This window comes from Cherax quadricarinatus, chromosome 70, assembly GCF_038502225.1.
Source record: "Cherax quadricarinatus isolate ZL_2023a chromosome 70, ASM3850222v1, whole genome shotgun sequence".
Taxonomy (NCBI): Eukaryota; Metazoa; Arthropoda; class Malacostraca; order Decapoda; family Parastacidae; genus Cherax; species Cherax quadricarinatus.
The window spans coordinates 10652986-10675176 of NC_091361.1; the positions used below are offsets into that span (position 1 = coordinate 10652986).

A 22191-nucleotide genomic window follows, 5' to 3' on the forward strand; every position below is an offset into this window, starting at 1 on the left:
GTGCATAATGAGAAAAAAAAAACTCCGACCGTGTTTTTGGTTTAAAACAGCGACTTTACAGTGTATTTTCGTATGCTATTTATGGTTGTATTCTAGTTTTCCTGGTCTCATTTTATAGAATGGAAGACATATTACGGAAATTGAGATGATTTTGATTGGTTTCACAATGAAAAGTACCTTGAAATTGAGCTCAAAGTAGCAAAAATGTTAGATTTTTGCCAAAGTTAAACAAATCATGCCATGCGTCCAATACATGTCAACTGGTGAGTCTAATATTCTTTCACAAGTGTGCTGATATTATTTATACCCTTTCTACACCATTTCTATGCTAATGCAGTAGTTTGCATAACATAAATTTTCTATGTCATATAAATTTTCTATTTTTTGTGAGAATAAAAATTCAAAGTGGAAAGCAAAAGAAATGTAACAGAAGCCTGGGGACGTGAGTAATGAACAGAGGAAATGTTATTTTAGTGCCAGGAATGTCTGTCTTGTTTATTCTGGACCCTATTTGGAAACTGGCATCTTTTGAAATTTGTGTGAAATTGGCAAAATTGCCGATTTCTGACCAATTTATTGGATAGTTGAAATCGGTAAATGGTGGTTTCTTGTACTCATTTGATAGAAAAACTGTAGTTCTAGCAAAATAGATATGATTTTTGTCAACTGGTACATTGGAATTGGCTGAAAATATGGCTCAAAGTGGGTGAAATCGCTGATGCGTAAACATCATCAAGACCGCTAACTTCGCAAGAGCATAATTCCATAAGGTTTCCATCAAATTTCATACTTTTGGTGTCATTACAATCGGGAAAAGATTCTCTATCATTTCATAAGAAAAAAAAATTATTTTTTTTTTTTTTAATTTCTGATCCTGAGAACAAGTTTAGGAGATGGCCTGCCAACCCTGAAAGGGTTAATATACACATTTTCATTAATCCACCTATGATATTTTTTCAAAATTACATAATAAACATGATACATAACATATAAGATGATAAATACACCCCACAGTAGAATAAATAAACATAAATATGAGATGTGGTAGCCAGATGACTTGTAAGAGTGATGCCATATTAGTAATAATGATAATAATAATAATCACTGAGTCATTGAATGTCGTATATTACATTAATATACACATTTTCATTAAGCCATCTATGTTTTTTCAAAATTATATATTTATTATTTATTATTTATTATCACACTGGCCGATTCCCACCAAGGCAGGGTGGCCCGAAAAAGAAAAACTTTCACCATCATTCACTCCATCACTGTCTTGCCAGAAGGGTGCTTTACACTACAGTTTTTAAACTGCAACATTAACACCTCTCCTTCAGAGTGCAGGCACTGTACTTCCCATCTCCAGGACTCAAGTCCGGCCTGCCAGTTTCCCTGAATCCCTTCATAAATGTTACTTTGCTCACACTCCAACAGCACGTCAAGTATTAAAAACCATTTGTCTCCATTCACTCCTATCAAACACGCTCACGCATGCCTGCTGGAAGTCCAAGCCCCTCGCACACAAAACCTCCTTTACCCCCTCCCTCCAACCTTTCCTAGGCCGACCCCTACCCCGCCTTCCTTCCACTACAGACTGATACACTCTTGAAGTCATTCTGTTTCGCTCCATTCTCTCTACATGTCCGAACCACCTCAACAACCCTTCCTCAGCCCTCTGGACAACAGTTTTGGTAATCCCGCACCTCCTCCTAACTTCCAAACTACGAATTCTCTGCATTATATTCACACCACACATTGCCCTCAGACATGACATCTCCACTGCCTCCAGCCTTCTCCTCGCTGCAACATTCATCACCCACGCTTCACACCCATATAAGAGCGTTGGTAAAACTATACTCTCATACATTCCCCTCTTTGCCTCCAAGGACAAAGTTCTTTGTCTCCACAGACTCCTAAGTGCACCACTCACTCTTTTTCCCTCATCAATTCTATGATTCACCTCATCTTTCATAGACCCATCCGCTGACACGTCCACTCCCAAATATCTGAATACATTCACCTCCTCCATACTCTCTCCCTCCAATCTGATATCCAATCTTTCATCACCTAATCTTTTTGTTATCCTCATAACCTTACTCTTTCCTGTATTCACTTTTAATTTTCTTCTTTTGCACACCCTACCAAATTCATCCACCAATCTCTGCAACTTCTCTTCAGAATCTCCCAAGAGCACAGTGTCATCAGCAAAGAGCAGCTGTGACAACTCCCACTTTGTGTGTGATTCTTTATCTTTTAACTCCACGCCTCTTGCCAAGACCCTCGCATTTACTTCTCTTACAACCCCATCTATAAATGTATTAAACAACCACGGTGACATCACACATCCTTGTCTAAGGCCTACTTTTACTGGGAAAAAATTTCCCTCTTTCCTACATACTCTAACTTGAGCCTCACTATCCTCGTAAAAACTCTTCACTGCTTTCAGTAACCTACCTCCTACACCATACACTTGCAACATCTGCCACATTGCCCCCCTATCCACCCTGTCATACGCCTTTTCCAAATCCATAAATGCCACAAAGACCTCTTTAGCCTTATCTAAATACTGTTCACTTATATGTTTCACTGTAAACACCTGGTCCACACACCCCCTACCTTTCCTAAAGCCTCCTTGTTCATCTGCTATCCTATTCTCCGTCTTACTCTTAATTCTTTCAATTATAACTCTACCATACACTTTACCAGGTATACTCAACAGACTTATCCCCCTATAATTTTTGCACTCTCTTTTATCCCCTTTGCCTTTATACAAAGGAACTTTGCATGCTCTCTGCCAATCCCTAGGTACCTTACCCTCTTCCATACATTTATTAAATAATTGCACCAACCACTCCAAAACTATATCCCCACCTGCTTTTAACATTTCTAACTTTATCCCATCAATCTCGGCTGCCTTACCCCCTTTCATTTTACCTACTGCCTCACGAACTTCCCCCACACTCACAACTGGCTCTTCCTCACTCCTACAAGATGTTATTCCTCCTTGCCCTATACACGAAATCACAGCTTCCCTATCTTCATCAACATTTAACAATTCCTCAAAATATTCCCTCCATCTTCCCAATACCTCTAACTCTCCATTTAATAACTCTCCTCTCCTATTTTTAACTGACAAATCCATTTGTTCTCTAGGCTTTCTTAACTTGTTAATCTCACTCCAAAACTTTTTCTTATTTTCAACAAAATTTGTTGATAACATCTCACCCACTCTCTCATTTGCTCTCTTTTTACATTGCTTCACCACTCTCTTAACCTCTCTCTTTTTCTCCATATACTCTTCCCTCCTTGCATCACTTCTACTTTGTAAAAACTTCTCATATGCTAACTTTTTCTCCCTTACTACTCTCTTTACATCATCATTCCACCAATCGCTCCTCTTCCCTCCTGCACCCACTTTCCTGTAACCACAAACTTCTGCTGAACACTCTAACACTACATTTTTAAACCTACCCCATACCTCTTCGACCCCATTGCCTATGCTCTCATTAGCCCATCTATCCTCCAATAGCTGTTTATATCTTACCCTAACTTATATAATCTTACCCTAAATTATATAATAAACATGATATATATAAAGATGATAAATACACCCCAGAGTAGAATAAATGAACATAATTATGATATGTGGTAGCCAGACAATTTGTACAAGTGATGGCAAGAATAACGTTTTCTTTAGTCCAACATAAGAGCAAATGTGTTACTGAGCGTAACTGTAGAAAATTATTCCTTTTGTATGTCTTCACTCAGAGTGCCATTTCTTCTAAAAATTGTGTTACATGAGAATGGGAGTGTTCCTCTTTATTTATTCTGCCATATCAACTTAGAGACAACTTGTACACAATGTAACTTGTACACAAACCAGATGTGTACACCTGGTTTTTTTACAAAATTGGTGTTCGCTTGGTTTGTTTACATAACTCCGCGCCTGTCCTCTCTCAAGTACTCATTCTCTCTCTAATTTATTCATTTTATCTCGTTTACTTACCTCAGACCCTACATTAAGACTACAAATATTTTAAGGTAAGTAATGAGTGAACTGTATATGCATTTTATCGCTCTATGATGCTTAAATGTCATAGAATATTATGTGTGGATGGGTTGGCCTGGTATGGTAGCTTGGCTGGCTACCATATGCACCACACTTGATTTCTTACAATAAATACTACCCTAGATTAAGACTACAAATATTTTAATGTAAGTAATGAGTGTACTATATGTGTATTTTACTTTCTGATTGTATTTTAATACCTAGTTCTATTGCTAACTTAATATATGTTAGTGTAAACTTGTTATCTAGTATTTATATGCATTTATAAGTGGGAAAGAAGGTGTTCCACTTTATGGTGATTTCTGCTTTACGGCGGTAGCCTGGAACCTAACCTGCCGTATAAGTGGGGCCCTACTGTACATACATACAGTGGAACCTTGACTTACGAGTTTAATTCGTTCCATGACCTAGCTCGTAACTCAATTCACTCGTATATCAAATCAATTTTCCTCATTTAAATTAAATGAAAAGCCATTACAGTGGATCCTCGGGTAATGCCATTAATCCGTTCCAGATAGCTAGCCTTTAACCCTTTGAGGGTTTTGGACGTACTAGTACGGCTTAGGCGCAGGGGTTTTTGACGTACTAGTACACATAAATTCTAACGCCGTCAAATCTCGCGGGAAAAGGCTGGTAGGCCTAGATGTGAGAGAATGGGTCTGTGTGGTTGGTGTGCGCAGTAGAAAAAAAATCTGGGACCCAGTGGTGCATTGTGGGAATGCCATCTTAGTACACAATGTCCACCATGCCTTGCGGTAAGAAGTTCCTCACTCCTCGGCGAATTGGGACACTTTTGTTTCCCAGTGACAGTTCTAATACAGATGGAAGTGCCAGTGAAGATGAGTTTCAAGGTTTTGGTGAGGTTTTGACTGAAACTAATGACCATAATATCGGTAATAGTGAGGGAAACCCAGACGACCCTCACCCTTCCACCTCTGGTGCTGGGCCGTCTTGTTCACATTCAGTTGTACCAGAATCAAAGAGGAAACTCCTATTTTTTCAAATCCCAGACTCAGATGTGAGCATTTGTGATGATAGTGATAGTGATTATGAACTACAAGTTCTTGAAAACAGTTCCAGTAGTGATAGTGAAGTGCAATATTCCCCAGTGAAGCGTTAGTATATACGACAATATATGCGCTCTGGTAGTGTGCCATATGCTATTCCAAGGGGAAGGAGTACATCTCGGAATACATCTCGTGGCTGTACAACAGGAACAGACAGTGAAAATGACGATGATAGTGTTGCAATTGGGATGGAAAATGTGCATGGTGGTGGTAGTGGTGGTGACGGCCGTGAGGCACCAGCAGTGGGCCATGCTGCCACCCACGCTGCCACCCACGCCGCTGCCTCAGCTGATCTACAACAAAATCCACCATCCCCCACCCACCCACCACACCAGCCTCCACAACCACAACCTCCACAACCACAACGTCCACAACCACAACCTCCACAACCACAACCTCCACAACCACAACCTCCACAACCACAACCTCCACAACCACAACCACCTGTCATTGTCCAGTATCCACCAGCAGACCGCACCTGGGATTGGCAGGAAGCTAGCAATTTTGTTCCAAATGCCCACCAGTTTGATGACAGCCAAAGTGGAATACGGCCATCTTGTACACTTGGGAACAATGCCACTGAACTGGAATGTTTCGAGTTATTCTTTGACAAACCCCTGATCGAAAGTATGTCATGGAAAGCAACACATACTATGAGTACACCATGGCAAACACAATACTTTCACCAAAATCACATCTACACCAGTGGAAGGAGGCAACTGTGGCTGAGATGTATCTTTTCTTTGCCACAATAATGCTTATGCCACATGTGTATAAGCACAAAGTGAAATCATACTGGTCAGCAGACCGCCTGATTGCAACCCCAGGTTTCAGTGAAATAATGCCAGTGAATCGATTTGTGCTAATGTTACGTATGCTTCACTTCTCAGACAAAACCAGGCCTGACAGAAACGACAGGTTATATAAGATTAGGCATGTGTTTGTGTATCTGAAAGTGAAATTCAATATGTATTTTTATCCCTTCAGGAAGCTTGTAATTGATGAGTCTTTGATTCTGTTCAAAGGAAGACTCTCTTTCAAGCAGTACATACCAAGCAAGAGGAAACACTTTGGTATAAAGTTGTGTGAGGGAAAAGTTCAACAGATAGGAGTAGCGAGCGAGTATATGGTAACGATAGTTTGATTGCCGGCTGCTTGTTAAGGTAGGGTAAGTCTAGCTCCCGCTATCCCCCCCCTTCTCCCCACCCCGAAAGGTGACGTGTGGGGCTCCGGCCAAACAGTAATCACTCGACTCACAGCTCCCAGCACAACTGTAAGTAAAAGCCTGCTCCTATTCTAGTGGATATTGGTTGAAAGCTTCACTTTTGACCAATAATAAACTTAGTCCTTTCAGTTTTAAGCTCCACATGAGACTTTTAAGATAATCACCACCTTTTTTAAGTATCTTACACTTATCATGGAGAGTGATTTCTTAAGCAGTGGGTAACCTGTCTCTCTTTCCAGCTTGGAATGACAGATCGGGTCACCTGCCAACCAACGAGAAGTGTTGAAGGAGAAGGACTTTTGCAAAAGTCCGGAGACGTCACTTTTTGATCTACCTACCTGATTAACTGTAGGCGACAGCAAACTACCCCTCATCTTTGCAGTGGTAAAGAACCTGCATTCCTGTCATCTGGACAGACTATTCAAGACTATAGACTCTGAAGAACTAGTTGTTGGGTTGTCTCTCAGCATCTGCAACCCCCCCTTCCCCATCATTAACGGCTACAATTTCTACAAGACGGTGTCAACATCAACCAGACACCCCAGTTTACTTATACATATTAGCATTGAATTCTAATGTCATTTTTCATTTTTCTTTCAAATAGGATACACCTTCATGTTTCACTGTTTTATCTTTGCATTACTAAATAATAAAGTGTTTATCTTTGTGAATTATTATTTCTTTTTCTATTCATTAATTTTCCTGAGGAGAAGCCAGCCTTGGTAATACTGTCTGAAGTTGCTACAGGGCTGAGTAAGCCTTCACAAGTGGCGACCTTGCCAGGATCAACTCTACTGAATCAAGATTCAACTCCATCTCGAATCTACCATTGAAACTTCAACGCCGAATACCACAGACGGTTACCACCAGCCATGAGTAATCATTCTCTATGGTAGGACTACAGTACAGGTATTTAAAAGATTTGGTGATTGTTATAGTCTCAATTTATTGTAAGTCAAGTCAAGGCAGGATATACTAGTTAATTCTGTCACCTTTATTTTTTGAGCTTGAAACGATTTGGAGGAATAGACTCTAGGGACCTGAGATTTTCCAGTGACAAATTGTTTCATTGAGCTCTTTATTATATCAAGGGAACTGTTGTAGGGCACTCTTGATTTTTTGTTGGTGAGAAGATTGGATGGTCAAGGGACCCCATTCTACTTACTGTTTGCTCGGAGCAGGCATAGAACCCTCCGTTTTCATTCACACATACTGTTTAATCGAAGCAGGGATCGAACCCTTCGATTTATTTACAGTTTGAGTGGAGCAGGAATTGAACCCTCCATTTTCTTTGATATATCCGTTTCATTTTCCCCTGGTAGTTTAAGTTATTCTTGCAAGTATGGAGGAATACCAGTTTTGGATGAATACTGGGAGTAAGTTAGGAATAACGGGGAAGAATTTAGAAGCTTTCATTAGCGCTAAGATCCAGGAAAGAGAAAGAAAGGAGAGAGAGAACCTTGAGAGAGAGGAGAAAAAGGAGAGAGATCGAATTGAAAGAGAAAATCAAGATAGACAGTTAGAAAGAGAGAGAGAAGTCAAAAAGGAGCATGATAGACCTGATCATGAGGAGAGAGCTAAAGTACGTGAGGAACAAGCTAAAATACGTGAGGAACAAGTTAGGTTAAGAGTACTTGAGGAAAGAGCAAAAGATAGAGAAGTTGAGGAAAAAGCTAAAGAACGTGAGGAAAAAGCTAGAGAGAATGAACTGCGAGACAGAAAGATCGTGAGCTTGAAAAATCTCGCCTTGAATTAGAGAATAAAAAGTTAACTTTTACACAACAACAATTAGAGGAAGGAGTAATTGAACATCATGCAGCTAGTGCACATATTCCAACACCTAATTTACCTCTCTTCACAGAGGGTGAAGACATTACTTAATACATTATTAGGTTTGAAAACACCGCTACCCTCTGTGAATGGCCTGCTGACACCTGGGCTACCAGGTTAGGTATGTTATTTTCTGGTACAGTTTTGAATATCTATGCAACTTTGTCGCAGGATACCATATGTAATTATTACCTACTTAAGAAGGCAATCCTTATAGCATACCAAAAAAAACACAAATTCTTATAGGAAAGATTTCAGGTATGCCACCTTACAGCATGGCCAAAACTTTCAGCAGTTACAGGTAACACTCTTTCGTTTGTTCGATTTTTGGATAGAGAGCTCAGGAATTGATCACAGTTATGAATCTCTTAGAGACTTCATGGTTGCTGACCAGTTCCTGACAGCTCTTTCCCACCAGATATGAACATTCATTAGAGAACGTAATGTGATTAAAGCTGAGGAAGTTGCTGAGGCCACTGACTTGCATGCTGAGGCTCACAATTCCTATAAAGACCTAAAGGGATCGAACCTTAAGGGCAATGGTTCACCTGAACCAAAGATTAAGAAGCCTACAGTAGAAAAAGTCACCAGCTATTATACCAACATGTCATCGGTGTGTTGGTATCGCACATAAACGTCCAGATTGTCCTTCCAAGAAAATAGAGAAAGTTGGTAGATGTTTTGTTGACGGTAATGACCAAGCACCCATCTGTTCAGGAGCAGTTAATGGTATAAAAGTCTCAGACATATTACGTGACACTGGATGTACGTGCATCGTAATTTCGGACAAACTGTTCCCTTACTTTAAAACTTCTCGTGTGTCCTCTATTCTTTCAGATTACTTGGGTCGTGAAAATACTTTCCTTACAATACGTTGTTACTTGAAAACTAAATGGTTCACCGGTTGGACTAATGCAGTACTAGCCCCAATTACTTGTTCTATAATAGTGGGTAACATTAAAGGTGCCATTCTTCCTTCAGAGGCGGATCTTTCGTCACCACCCGTGGATCTAAGTTTTCCAGCTCCTCTTCCTTGCAAGTTAAATAAGCCCCTTAACAATTCCACACCAGAAGCTGCAGTGTCTCGTACTGTTCATTTGGGGGTGGAAACAGATGATACTGCTCTCGATAGTGAGGTAGCAGGATCATCTGTCCACTTGTCAGGTGAAAGTAAGGGTATTGTCTCCGGCACTCTCATTGTCTTGACTAGGGCTCACACCATAACCCCAGCTTCTCCTACCTCCTCTTCTCCCACCGTAAGTCCTTTTATTTCCCCAGATTTTAGGTCCAAGGATGACTGTCAATTTACAGCGCGATTGCCCTTCACTTCGGGATTGTCATAATCAAGCTTTTAACAACAAAGTTATCCACGGGAGATACGTATCTCATAAGTTCGAATATATTAATGGTATCTTATATAAATCTGTATTTAAATCTCATTCTTCAGCGATAGATTATTCCCTCCTTGTTCTTCCTAAACCATGTCGAGAGACTGTTCTTCAAATGGCTCATGATTTGCCAGTGACCGAACACTTGGCTCATCGTAAGACGTGGCATAAACTCAAGCACATTTATTTTTGGCCAAGCATGTACTCTCAGGTTACAAAGAAGCATAGTTCTTGCAATAGGTGTCAGGTGCTTACTGCACAAAATACACACACTCCTAGTTCCTGTATATTTATTAAATCTAAAACTTCCCTCCTGCAGAAACGAGATACTCCACCATAGAAAAGGAATGTTTGGCCCTTGTGTGGGGTATCTCCAAACTTAAATTTTATTTACTGGGAAAAGAATTTATTTTAGAAACGTAAAGTAAAAGGACACAAATGCAACTAATGTGACATTTTATAGTGGCAATGTTTCGCTCTCCAGGAGCTTTATCAAGCCATTAGGCTTGATAAAGCTCCTGGAGAGCGAAACGTTGCCACAATAAAATGTCACATTAGTTGCATTTGTGTCCTTTTACTTTACATATTGTCGGTAATTCTACCAACTTTATTACATTTTAGAAACGGATCACAGACCTTTGATATACCTAGAAACTTTTAAGGGAACCAACAGTCGCCTCTTAAGGTGGACATTGGCACTTCAAGCTTTTAAGTTTCATATTGTGTATATCAATGGTTCATCCAATTATTTCTCTGACTGGTTAAGTCGTGACAGTCAGTAGATTTGTTGCCTTACGCGACTTCGTATTAGATCTTTTTCCTCGCCTATTCTTCTTATACTCCTTGACTAGAAGTCTTGGTATGGGGGAGTGTGAGGGAAAGTTCAACAGATAGAAGTAGCACGCTAGTATATGGTAACGATAGTTTGATTGCCGGCTACTTGCTAAGGTAGGGTAAGTCTAGCTCCCGCTATCCCCCCCCCTTTCTCCCCACCCCGCAAGGTGACGTGTGGGGCTCCGGCCAAACAGTAATCACTCGACTCACAGCTCCCAGCACAACTGTAAGTAAAAGCCTGCTCCTATTCTAGTGGATATTGGTTGAAAGCTTCACTTTTGACCAATAATAAACTTAGTCCTTTCAGTTTTAAGCTCCACATGAGACTTTTAAGATAATCACCACCTTTTTTAAGTCACTTTTTGATCTACCTGCCTGATTAACTGTAGGCGACAGCAGACAACTAGCCCTCATCTTTGCAGTGGTTAAGAACCTGCGTTCCTGTCATCTAGACAGACTATTCAAGACTATAGACTCTGTGAAGAACTAGCCGTTGGGTTGTCTCTCAACATCTGCGACCCTCCCCCCCCCATCATTAATGGCTACAATTTCTACAAGACGGTGTCAACATCAACCAGACGCCCCAATTTACTTGTACATATTAGCGTTAAATTCTAATGTCATTTTTTTTTCATTTCATTTTTCATTTTTCTTTCAAATAGGATACACCTTCATGTTTCACTGTTTTATCTTTGCATTACTAAATAATAAAGTGTTTATCTTTGTGAATTATTATTTCTTTTTCTATTCATTAATTTTCCTGAGGAGGAGCCAGCCTTGGTAATACTGTCTGAAGTTGCTACAGGGCTGAGTAAGCCTTCACAAGTTGCTTGTGTTTTGTGATTGTTACAGTGGTTTAGTATTCGATATTATTGTGTACACTGGAAGTTACACATTGCAAAATACCAGGAAGTTATTGGGCATCTCTGGTGATGTGGTTAGAACAATGATAGAACCATACCTTGGTAAGGGGCATATATTATATACTGATAACTGGTACACAAGCCCCTCACTCAGTGATTTTTTGCGAGTGAACATGACAGATGTGTGTGGCACAGTGCGTGTAAATTGGAAACATGCCCAGGTTTGACACTGGCACTCGTAGAGGTGAGGTGCAGGCGTTTGCTGCCATTGACATCATGGCATTTCAGTGGCATGACAAACGAGATGTCACACTGTTGTCATCAGTTCACACTGATGAAATGGCAGACACTGGCAGGCAGCATAGAGAGAGCAATGAACCCATTCTAAAACCTGCAGCTGTGATTGATTACACCTTCAATATGCGTTCAGTGGACAAATGTGACATGCAGATTGGGTTTGCTGATTGTGTTCACAAGAGTTATAAGTGGTACATAAAACTCTTTTTTCCATCTTCTGGACATTTCCATGCTCAATGCTTATAATATGTATAAGATGAGGACCAGAAACAAACCACAATACGGCAAATTCTGTTTGTCTGTCATCAGACAAATAGTATTCAAGTACCAAGGAAGAACACCTGCAATAGACCGCCCACCAAATTATCAACAACTACCTTCTCGTCTGAAGCATGGTGATCACTTCCTGGTAAAACTGCCTGCTACTGCATTCAAGGAAAAGGCTCAGAAGAGGTGTTACATCTGTGCCATACAAAAAACGCCCACAACAACACAGAGACACTCGTTTTATGTGTGAGGAGTGTAAAACACCACTGTGCATGACACCATGTTTCAAAGACTTCCACAGGCTGCAGAACTTCTAGAAGCATTCCCTGTGGCTGTATATGTGTATATAAAATATAGAAAAATAGTAATAAAAAACATTTCATATTGTTTGTGTAAATCTTTTTTATAAACAAAACAATGACAAGAGTGTTTATGCCCTTATTGTGTAGTATTGAAAAAGAAAAAACTTACAAAATACTGATCATATTGGTCTCACAGGCCATAAAAGTTACTGGAAAAAGAAAAATTAAAAAATAATAGAAATTAGTACATGAAGTAAATAAAAGAATACCGGGAGACGGCAATCGGCGGTGTTGCCACATTGTCCCCCTTTTTCATCACTTCACGCCTCCATATCTCTAAGTATTGATGGTAAAAAAATTTTGTTTAGCCTATAATATTTAAAAAAAAAAACTATTTTTTCATAAGAATTTTTTTTTTTTTTTTTAAGTTTGGCCGACCCTGAGAACGAGTTTCTGAGAGGACCTGTCGACCCTTAAAGGGTTAACCGATTTAGCCTTTAGCTGAATTAATTTTCCCAATAAGAAATACTGGAAATCCAATTAATTCATTCCATACACCCAAAAGTATTAAACAAAATAATTTTTTTACATGAAATATACATTTCCCTACACAGAAAACAATGAGACATGCACAATAAACAATACTGAAATGACACTTATCTTTCTTGTGGACTTATTGATGAGTGATGAGATAGGAGGAGGGAAGAGGATGTAGGTGTACTATTGTTTGGAAGGGTAATCTCCTTCCATAAAGACTTCAGGTAACAAGTCCTTTTCTGGGGTTACCTCCCTTCTTTGTTTTTTAATGCCACTAAGACCAGCTTGAGAGTCACCGGACCCCTGTTGCACAAAATATCTGTCCAGAGAGCTCTGTTTCTCATGTCTCTAAGATTTCCCTAAAATGGGACACAGGAGTGTCATTGTACACTTGTTGGGGTTTTAATTTTTCAGTGTCTATGTACTCTTTAAAGTCCTGCACATATTTTTCAGCTGCTTTTTTTGTCAGAACTGGCAGCCTCACCATGCCTTATCACACTGTGTATGCCACTACAATTCTTAATTCTCTCAAACCAGCCTTTGCTGGCCTTAAATTTACCAGTATCAGCACTAGTTGGAGGCATTTTCTCAAAGAGATCCATATGCAGCTGCCTTGCCTTTTCACGTATTATTGACTGAGAAACACTATCTCCTGATAATTGTTTCTCGTTTATCCACACCAACAACATTCTCTCCACATCTTCAAGTATCTGCGATCTCTGTTTTGTAAGCATACTTGCACCTTTCACAACAACAGCTTCCTTGATTGCCTTTTTGTTGGCTAAGATAGTAGTGATGGTTGAATGGGGTTTATTATATAACCTTTCCAACTCCGAGATACACGCTCCACTCTTGTACTTTGCGATTATCTCTTTCTTGAATTCAATAGTATTTCTAATCCTTTTTACCACAGGGTTGGCACTAGAAGCTTTCTTGGGGCCCATGGTGGCTTATTTAGCAGTTACAAGCACTAAAAACAATGGAATAATACAAAATATGTCGCATGTACGCTTGTAATTGCCCTCACTGGCTTTGTAAACAATGGCACACTGGCTGTACACAGAGTCATGGAGTGGCTGGGCCCACTCAGGCCGAGCGGACACAATCGGGACGAAAGCCCTTAACCGAGTTACAGTGGACCCTCAGCCAACGGCAGCATCGAATAATGCCAAAATTGACTAACGGTGCTCTTTGGCGTCAAAAAATTGGCTCTACCAATGACAAAAAACTCGTCTAATGGCTTTTGTCCCGAACGTGTCCATGTGGCCGGAGCACAGCATGAGCGGGCCCAGCCACTCCAAGACTCCATGTACAGCCAGCATCACAGTGTTTACAAGCCATTTCGGTCGATCCCACATGTACCTGAGATATATTTTGTATTATTCCAGTGTTTTTAGTGCTTGTAACTGCTAAATAAGCCACCATGGGCCCCAAGAAAGCTTCTAGTGCCAAGCCTGTGGTAAAAAGGGTGAGAATTACAATGGAAATGAAGAAAGAGATCATTGAAAAATATGAAAGTGGAGTGCATATGTCCAAGTTGGAAAGGCTATATACCAAAGCTCATTCAACCATCACTACTATCTTGGCAAACAAAGGCAATCAAGGAAGCTGTTTTTGCGAAAGGTGCAAGTATGTTTTCAAAACGGAGATCACAAATAACTGAAGAGGTGGAGAGACTGTTGTTGGTGTGGATAAACGAAAAACAGTTATCAGTCAATGATATGTGAAAAGGCAAGGCAGTTGCATGATGATCTCATTAAGAAAATGCCTCCAAATAGTGATGATATTGATGAATTTAAGTCCAGCAAAGGCTGGTTTGAGAGATTTAAGAATCATAGTGGCATACACAGTGTGATAAGGCATGGTGAGGTTGCCACTGCAGGTGGTTGAAAAATATGTGCAGGACTTTTACCCTTTCATGGTCGGCAGGCCCTCTCCTAAACTTGTTCTCAGGGTTGGAAATTTTTCTGAAAAAAAAAAAAAAATTCTTATGAAATGATAGAGAATCTTTTCCTGATCATAATGACACCAAAAGTATGAAAGTTGATGTAAAACTTACGGAATTATGTTCTCGTGAAGTTATCGGTCTCGACAATGTTTACACATCGGCGATTTCGCCCAGTTTGAGCCCTATTTTTGGCCAATTCCAATGTACCAGTCGACAAAATCATAACTATTTAGCTATAACTCCATTTTTTTCTATTGAATGAGTACAAGAAACCACCCATTTACCGATTTCAACTATCCAATAAAGTGGTCCGAAATTGGCAATTTTGCCAATTTCACACAAATTTCAAAAGATGCCAATTTCCAAATAGGGTCCAGAATAAACAAGACAGACATTTCTGGCACTAAAATAACATTTCCTCTGTTCATTAGTCACGTCCCCAGGCCTCTGTTACATTTCTTTTGCTTTCCACTTTGAATTTTTATTCTCACAAACAATAGAAGATTTACTGTAGAAATGGTATAAATAATATCAGTGCACTCTTGAAAGAATATTAGACTCATCAGTTGAAGTGTATTGGACACATGCCTTGATTTATTTACTCTTGAACTTTGGAAAAAATCGAACATTTCTGCTACTTTGAGCTCAATTTCAAGGTACTTTTCATTGTGAAACCAATAAAAGACATCTCAATTTCCATAATATGTCATCCATTCTATAAAATGAGACCTGGAAAGCTAGAATACAACCATAAATAGCATACGAAAATACACTGCAAAGTCACTGTTTTAAACCAAAAACACGGTCGGAGTTTTTTTTTCTCATGCACTGTGTGCTGCAGGATTTTTTTTTATACTGTGCACACTGACCACATATGTAGATCCATTCTTTCATATGTAGGCTTACCAGCTTTCTCTCACTAAATTTGAAGGCACTAGAATTTATGCGTACTAGTACGGCACCAACCCTGGCGTGCAAGCCGTACTAGTACGGCACCAACCCTGAAAGGGTTAAGGAGTACATAGAGACTGAAAACTTAAAACCCGTATAAGTGTTTAATTGTGACGAAACAGGCCTGTTTTGGAAGAAAATGCCAAACAAGACCTACATTACTCACGAGGAAAAAGCACTCCAAGGAAAGACAGGCTCACACTTATGTTATGCAGTAATGCTAGTGGTGATTGCAAAGTGAAACCTTTACTCGTGTATCACTCTGACACTCCCAGAGTGTTCATGAAAAACAATATCATCAAGGGTAATTTGAGTGTAATGTGGAAATCAAACAGTAAGGCATGGGTCACCAAGGAAATTTTCCTGGACTTCTTTTATGGTGTATTTGGCCCCACTGTGAAAAATTACCTCCTGGAAAAGAAATTGTGGTAAATAAGGAGTGTACTTTGTGTGTATTTTACTTTTTGTTGTTGTTTAATGCCTAGTTCTATTGTTAACTTAATACATGTTAGTGTAAACTTGTTATCTGGCATTTATATGCATTTATTAGTGGAAAAACTGGCGTTCTGCTTTCTGGTGATGTTTATTTTGTGGTGGTAGCCTGGAACCTAACCTGCCATATAACAATACAATACTTTATTTAGACATGATACATTGTTGTACAAGGAATTATAGTTGGGTGTACATGCCAAAAGCCCCTTGTATGCAGAGCATTATGGGCAGGCTTAAAATTAACTTAAGATTAACTAAGCAATGATATATTCAGTGGTAAAAATTACAATAAACGAAGTACAACATGAAGTACAAATAAGTATTTTAAACAATAAAATTTGAACCTTTCAATTAAGAGGCATTATAGTTTTACAAATTTGTAGCATAACAATGTATAATATAACAAAATGATCAATATACTATATCAAGTGGGGCCATACTGTATTTTTTCTCTGTTTTGTAAGTTTTTTCTCTATTAAACTGTACATTATTCTGCATAATTAAAGATTTTCCAAACTTTATTTTTTTTGTGTTAAATCTCTTAAAAAAATAAAAATGTTTACAGCAAACGGTTCGTAGGAGTCTAGAATGGACTCATGCAATCTTAATGTTTTCTCTGTTGTTCAAGGTTTTTCTAAGTGTTATTCAAGGTTTTTACATTTAGTTTACTATTACACTGTGCATTCTATGGTATAATTAACTATTTTTGTGCTTAAATATCTTAAAAAAATATTTACATACAGTTCATAGGGGTCTGGAATGGATTAATTGTATTTACATATAATCCATTGAGGAAATTAGGTTCGGGTCATGACCAAATCAGGTCGCGACCAGAGTTTTGGAATGAATTATGGGCATGATCAGAGGTTCCACTGTATACTGGCTGCCTCACTGTGTTAGTGTGACTCTGTAAATGGTCCAGGTCAGACCAAAATGTCAACGTAAGCTCTTCTCTCCTATGTGTGGGTCATTTGTGTATTGTATGTACAATTTAACATGGTTATATATCACGCACCATAGTGCATTAAATATAATCATGTTAAATAGTAGTTAGTGTAGCATTCATGGTAGAATAAAGTTACCATAGTGTGTGGTAATCTGGATATTTTAGCAGGATATGTTTAACATTTCTTATGTACTTTACATGAAATATAATCAAGCCTTACTTATCAGTCATTGTCTTCCATTACAGCTCATCATTACTCTGTAATGCCATCGATTCACAAGTGAAGGGCCTGGATTCAATTAAGGGCAAGTAGAAATGTGTGGAGCAAGTCTCCTCCACTTGTTGCCCCTGTTCACCATCAATAAATTGGTACCTGGTTGTTGACTATTGAGGGTGACTCCATAGGGAAAAGGGGCAATGGTATACCTTAGATAGCTCTGGCATTTTTAAAGGAGCTGAGGTACAATGACAGTTCTTTATCTGTAAATTACTAGTTTAAAAAAGCAGATTGCAGTGCCATTCACCCAGCATCTTAAAGTTTAAGTGTTATGGATAATGCAGTGTGGCAACACTTTGTAACCATAAACTCATCTCTGTGAATTAACTTTTCCAGACAATGCACTTAACAGCCAGTGTGTGTGTGTATGTATATATCACTTCTTTAATTCAGATTCGGTCATGCACAGCAGACATTGACATATTCATGAGAAGTTCTACACATGAAGTTTGAGTATCTAGTTCAGTGATGTTCATCCTATCATCTGAGTCACTGATGACACAGTGTATCCCTGTCTCGTTAACACAGTGTATCCCTGGTTGTAATTACTAGACTAATATTGTTCACCTTAGGTATTTTCAAATTTGATTAAGTAATTTGGCCACCTAATGCCATGGAAGAAATTTAGATCACCATTTCATTAACCATAATGAAAAATTTTAATAAAATCATAAAGCAAGTGTTTAATAAAATATGTTATAGCGACATGCAAGAAAATTAACACAAAATCACATCATTTTCCAAAGTGCTGTCAAAAATTTTATTCTACATTTTTATTCCATAGAGTATTTTATGGTATAATGGAAGAGTAAAACTTCTAGCGTTTCATTTTTTTCACATAACTCTACTTTTCTATAAATTAAATCATTATTTCTAAATAAGTCTTCTGTTGTTATGCCTTATTTTGTTCCACAAGGATGAGTTTTAGTGTATAACCAGAAAGTGTCTCAATATTCTGTTTCCTAATATACAGATATTTTATTAGAGAATTAATAACTTGTTTAATATTTCAGATGTAACTAAAATCTTTAAGCGAAATGTGTATTTGAGAGCTACAATATAGTGACCATATTAATGTGGTTATATTGTTTAATTAGTGTGTTAATTTTAAACCTCAGTACTTTAGGAGTATTATTAAGTGTGTTTAACACCTATACACCATTAGTAAAGAAAATTTTCCTATCTATATAAGGATTAGAGTAAACTTTCGAAACTCATCAAAGGGATATATACTGTTTTACTCACTTCTTTGACTATATATCCTGTTAATTTTGTGCAAAATCTTCACTAAGCAGTAGCATATATACTCATGAGATTAATCTTTCTAATGTTTGATGTTTAGCAGTGTATATTATTATATTAAAATATAGAAAATGGTTCACTGAAGGTAAAACATACCAGTTTAATGTTTAAAATATCCTTCACAATTATTTCTATGTTAATGCTTGTAATATAGAAAAAAGAGTGAACATACTGAAATAAGTTTTCATTATATAATTGGTTTTAAATGAATAACTATCTTATAATGTTTGAGATTTTTATGTGAGAATTATTGTATTTTTTTAAATAAGCTAAATGAATTCACATGACATAGATGTAGCAAGAAATATGGAACTTCATTCGAGGAAAAGGAAGCATGTGTGTTCAGTGTGCCTAAGAAATTTTTCCAAAAAATCGACTCTTGTAACGCACGTGAGACGTCACAATGGTGAGAAACCATTCCAGTGTTCTGAGTGTCTCAAAAGATTCTCACACAGATCTGATCTGATAAAACATGTTAGGGTCCATACAGGAGATAAACCGTATCACTGTCCGGAGTGTCTTCAAGTGTTTTCCGACAAGTCGAACCTAGTAACACACATGCGAAGTCATAGCGGGGAGAAACCGTATCAGTGTTCCGAGTGTCTCAAGAGGTTTTCCCGAAAGAATTGCCTAGTAAAACACATGAGAATACATACAGGAGAAAAACCATTCAAGTGCTCCGAGTGTCTTAAAAACTTTTCAGAGAAACATAATCTTGTAAGACATATGATGATTCATACAGGTAAGAAACCTCATCAGTGTTCTGAGTGTCTCAGAAATTTTACAGACAAATCTTGTTTATTGAAGCACTTGAGGGTTCATACTGGGGAGAAACCCTTTCAGTGTTCTGAGTGTTTAAAGCATTTTTCATGCAAACCCAACCTAATAGCACATATGGCAATTCATACAGGAGAGAAGCCACATGAGTGCACAGAGTGTTTAAAAAGATTTTCACAGAGATCTGATCTACTAAAACATATGAGGATTCATTCAGAAGGTAAACGGCATCAGTGCTCTGAGTGCCCCAAAAGATTTTCAACCAAACCTGAACTAGTAAGACATTTGAGAGTTCACACTGGAGAGAAACCATTTCACTGCTCTGAGTGTTCAAAAATGTTTTCACAGAAAGGTAACTTATTAAAGCATTTAAAGGTTCATACAAGAGAAAAACCATTTAAATGTTCTGAATGTCTAAAAGGTTTTTCATGCAAATTCAACTTAGTAAAACATACTAAAATTCATGAAAAAGAGAAAATATAATGTTTAGATTATCTAAGAGCCAGTATACCATATTATACATTAATTTAAACTATATTATTTGTACAGCATAAAGAAATACACGTAAACATTATTATTATTTTTATTATTTATGAGGTGGACAGGTAAACCAGCAGAAGGCCAAAATCCCCTGTCCAGAAACTCCATTTTCCTTGATGAGTAAAATATCACTGCCTCTGTAAGATATATAAATATTAATATATTTAGATGTATAGGTAGTAGGTTGGTAGACAGCAACCGCCCAGGGAGGTACTACCGTCCTGCCAAGTGAGTGTAAAACGAAAGCCTGTAATTGTTTTACATGATGGTAGGATTGCTGGTGTCCTTTTTTCTGTCTCATGAACATGCAAGATTTCAGGTACGTCTTGCTACTTCTACTTACACTTAGGTCACACTACACATACATGTACAAGCACATATATACACACCCCTCTGGGTTTTCTTCTATTTTCTTTCTAGTTCTTATTCTTGTTTATTTCCTCTTATCTCCATGGGGAAGTGGAACAGAATTCTTCCTCCGTAAGCCATGCGTGTTGTAAGAGGCAACTAAAATGCCGGGAGCAAGGGGCTAGTAACCTCTTCTCCTGTATATATTACTAAATGTAAAAGGAGAAACTTTCGTTTTTCCTTTTGGGCCACCCCGCCTCGGTGGGATACGGCCGGTGTGTTGAAAGAAAGAATATTTAGATGTCAGCACATAGCAGGTTTAGTTACATAAATGTTTAAAGTGCATAGTTTAACATGTGTACAGTGGAATCTCAGTTGTTGACTGCATTGTCAAACAAATCGCTTTTCAAATGAGGAATTTGAAAAAAAAATCAAATGGTTTTCACACGTTCTCTTGGTTGTTGACTGACTACACAAACGGCTCGATTCACGTGCTCACAGAATGTGCACTGGACAATGAGTCGACAGCATGGGACAGGCCTCTTCTGGAAGAAAGTGCCCAAGAGGATCTACGTAATCAAAGAGGAAAAGTCAGTGAAGAAATTTTGGCCTGACTTTGTGACAGCCAGGGATTCCGAAGACTTTGAAAATGAGCCCGAGTTGGTAGAGGATATTGTATTCCTGGCTTAGAGGTGACTGAAGATGATGTGGAGGGATTGGTAGAGGAGCATAGAAATGGCCTCACCACAGAAAAACTAGTAGACCTTCAGAAGGAGCAGCAGCAGATTGCAGCGGAGAGGCTGTCATCAGAAGAAGAGGAGGGAAGGGATGATGTGCCCATTGCACTTATCAAGGAAATGTGTGCTAAATGGTGTGAAGTGCAGGAGTTTGCTGAAAAATGCCATCCAGACAAAGCAGTGGCCATCCATCTCTCTAATATGTACAATGACAGTGTAGTGTCACAATTTAGACAGGTGTTAAAATAGAGCCTGAAACAAACCTCACTGGACAAGTTTTTTGTGACACACAGAACCAGTGAGCCAGAACAGGGTGTTAGTGGTGAAGGGAGACAAAGAAGAGAAACTACATCACAACAGTTGCCTGATATATTAATAAAAGGTGACTCTTTCCAAGCAGTAACATACCCCTTCCTGTCCTGTATGCTATTAGCTCTCCTCTGACAGGTAAGAGGCAGCTACCAATATTTCACGGCTTATTAGATACATTTTTTTTTCCATAAAATGTCTCCAAAAACCACTCTGTGTCCTATAAATTGAAGGTCAGTGATGGGAGCTATAAGTTTGGAGTGTGGGGAGGGCTGTAGCTCTCCCAGTTACGTCCAATACTGAGCCATTGAAACTAAAACAAGTCTTAAAAGCCATGAAATATGGTAAATTTTCATGTACTGTACAGTATTTCAGTTAGTTTCTTTTCATGTTCATTTTTACAATTTTATGTAATAGTACATTTTTAATAAATTATATTGTCATTTGGGGTCTAGAACAGATTAATTCTATTTACATTATTATTTATGGGAAAAATTGCTTTGGTTGTTGTCCATTTTGGTTGTCGAATCGATGTCTGGAATGAATTAAATTCAACATCCGAGGTTCCACTGTATTTGTTATATTAGTAAATTTATATATTAATAAACATGAGAAATCATATAGTGTTTTAAGTGTTTAAATTACTTAAATTTATTAATTTAACATGCATGAGAAAATTACAGCTAAGGAAGGAGTAGCAGTAATATTAAATTATCAATTTTGGAATGAAAAGAGGGAATGTAAGTGTATAAAATCAAGAATTATGTTCTTCTTTCAACAAACTGGCTGTATCCCACTGAAGCAGGGTGGCCCAAAAAGAAAAACGAAAATTTCTCTTTTTAAACATAATAATATATACAGGAGAAGGGGTTACTAGCCCCT

General features: G+C 38.3%; 1 protein-coding gene across 3 annotated transcripts in view; it reads left to right on the forward strand.

The window, feature by feature from the left end:
* LOC138854801 (gastrula zinc finger protein XlCGF57.1-like) overlaps positions 1-21928 on the forward strand; it is an 84357-nt gene extending 62429 nt beyond the window's left edge. The window contains exons 2-3 of one of the 3 annotated variants that reach the window (XM_070099895.1): positions 7075-7273; positions 17266-21928. In XM_070099895.1, the coding sequence (XP_069955996.1) occupies positions 18872-19858 (987 nt within the window). In that variant the 5' untranslated portion in view covers positions 7075-7273; positions 17266-18871 and the 3' untranslated portion in view covers positions 19859-21928. Of the gene's footprint in view, positions 1-7071; positions 7274-17265 lie in introns of all 3 variants that reach the window. The other 2 variants (XM_070099894.1, XM_070099893.1) reach the window with 2 other exon arrangements.
* The last annotated feature ends 263 nt before the right edge of the window (positions 21929-22191 follow it).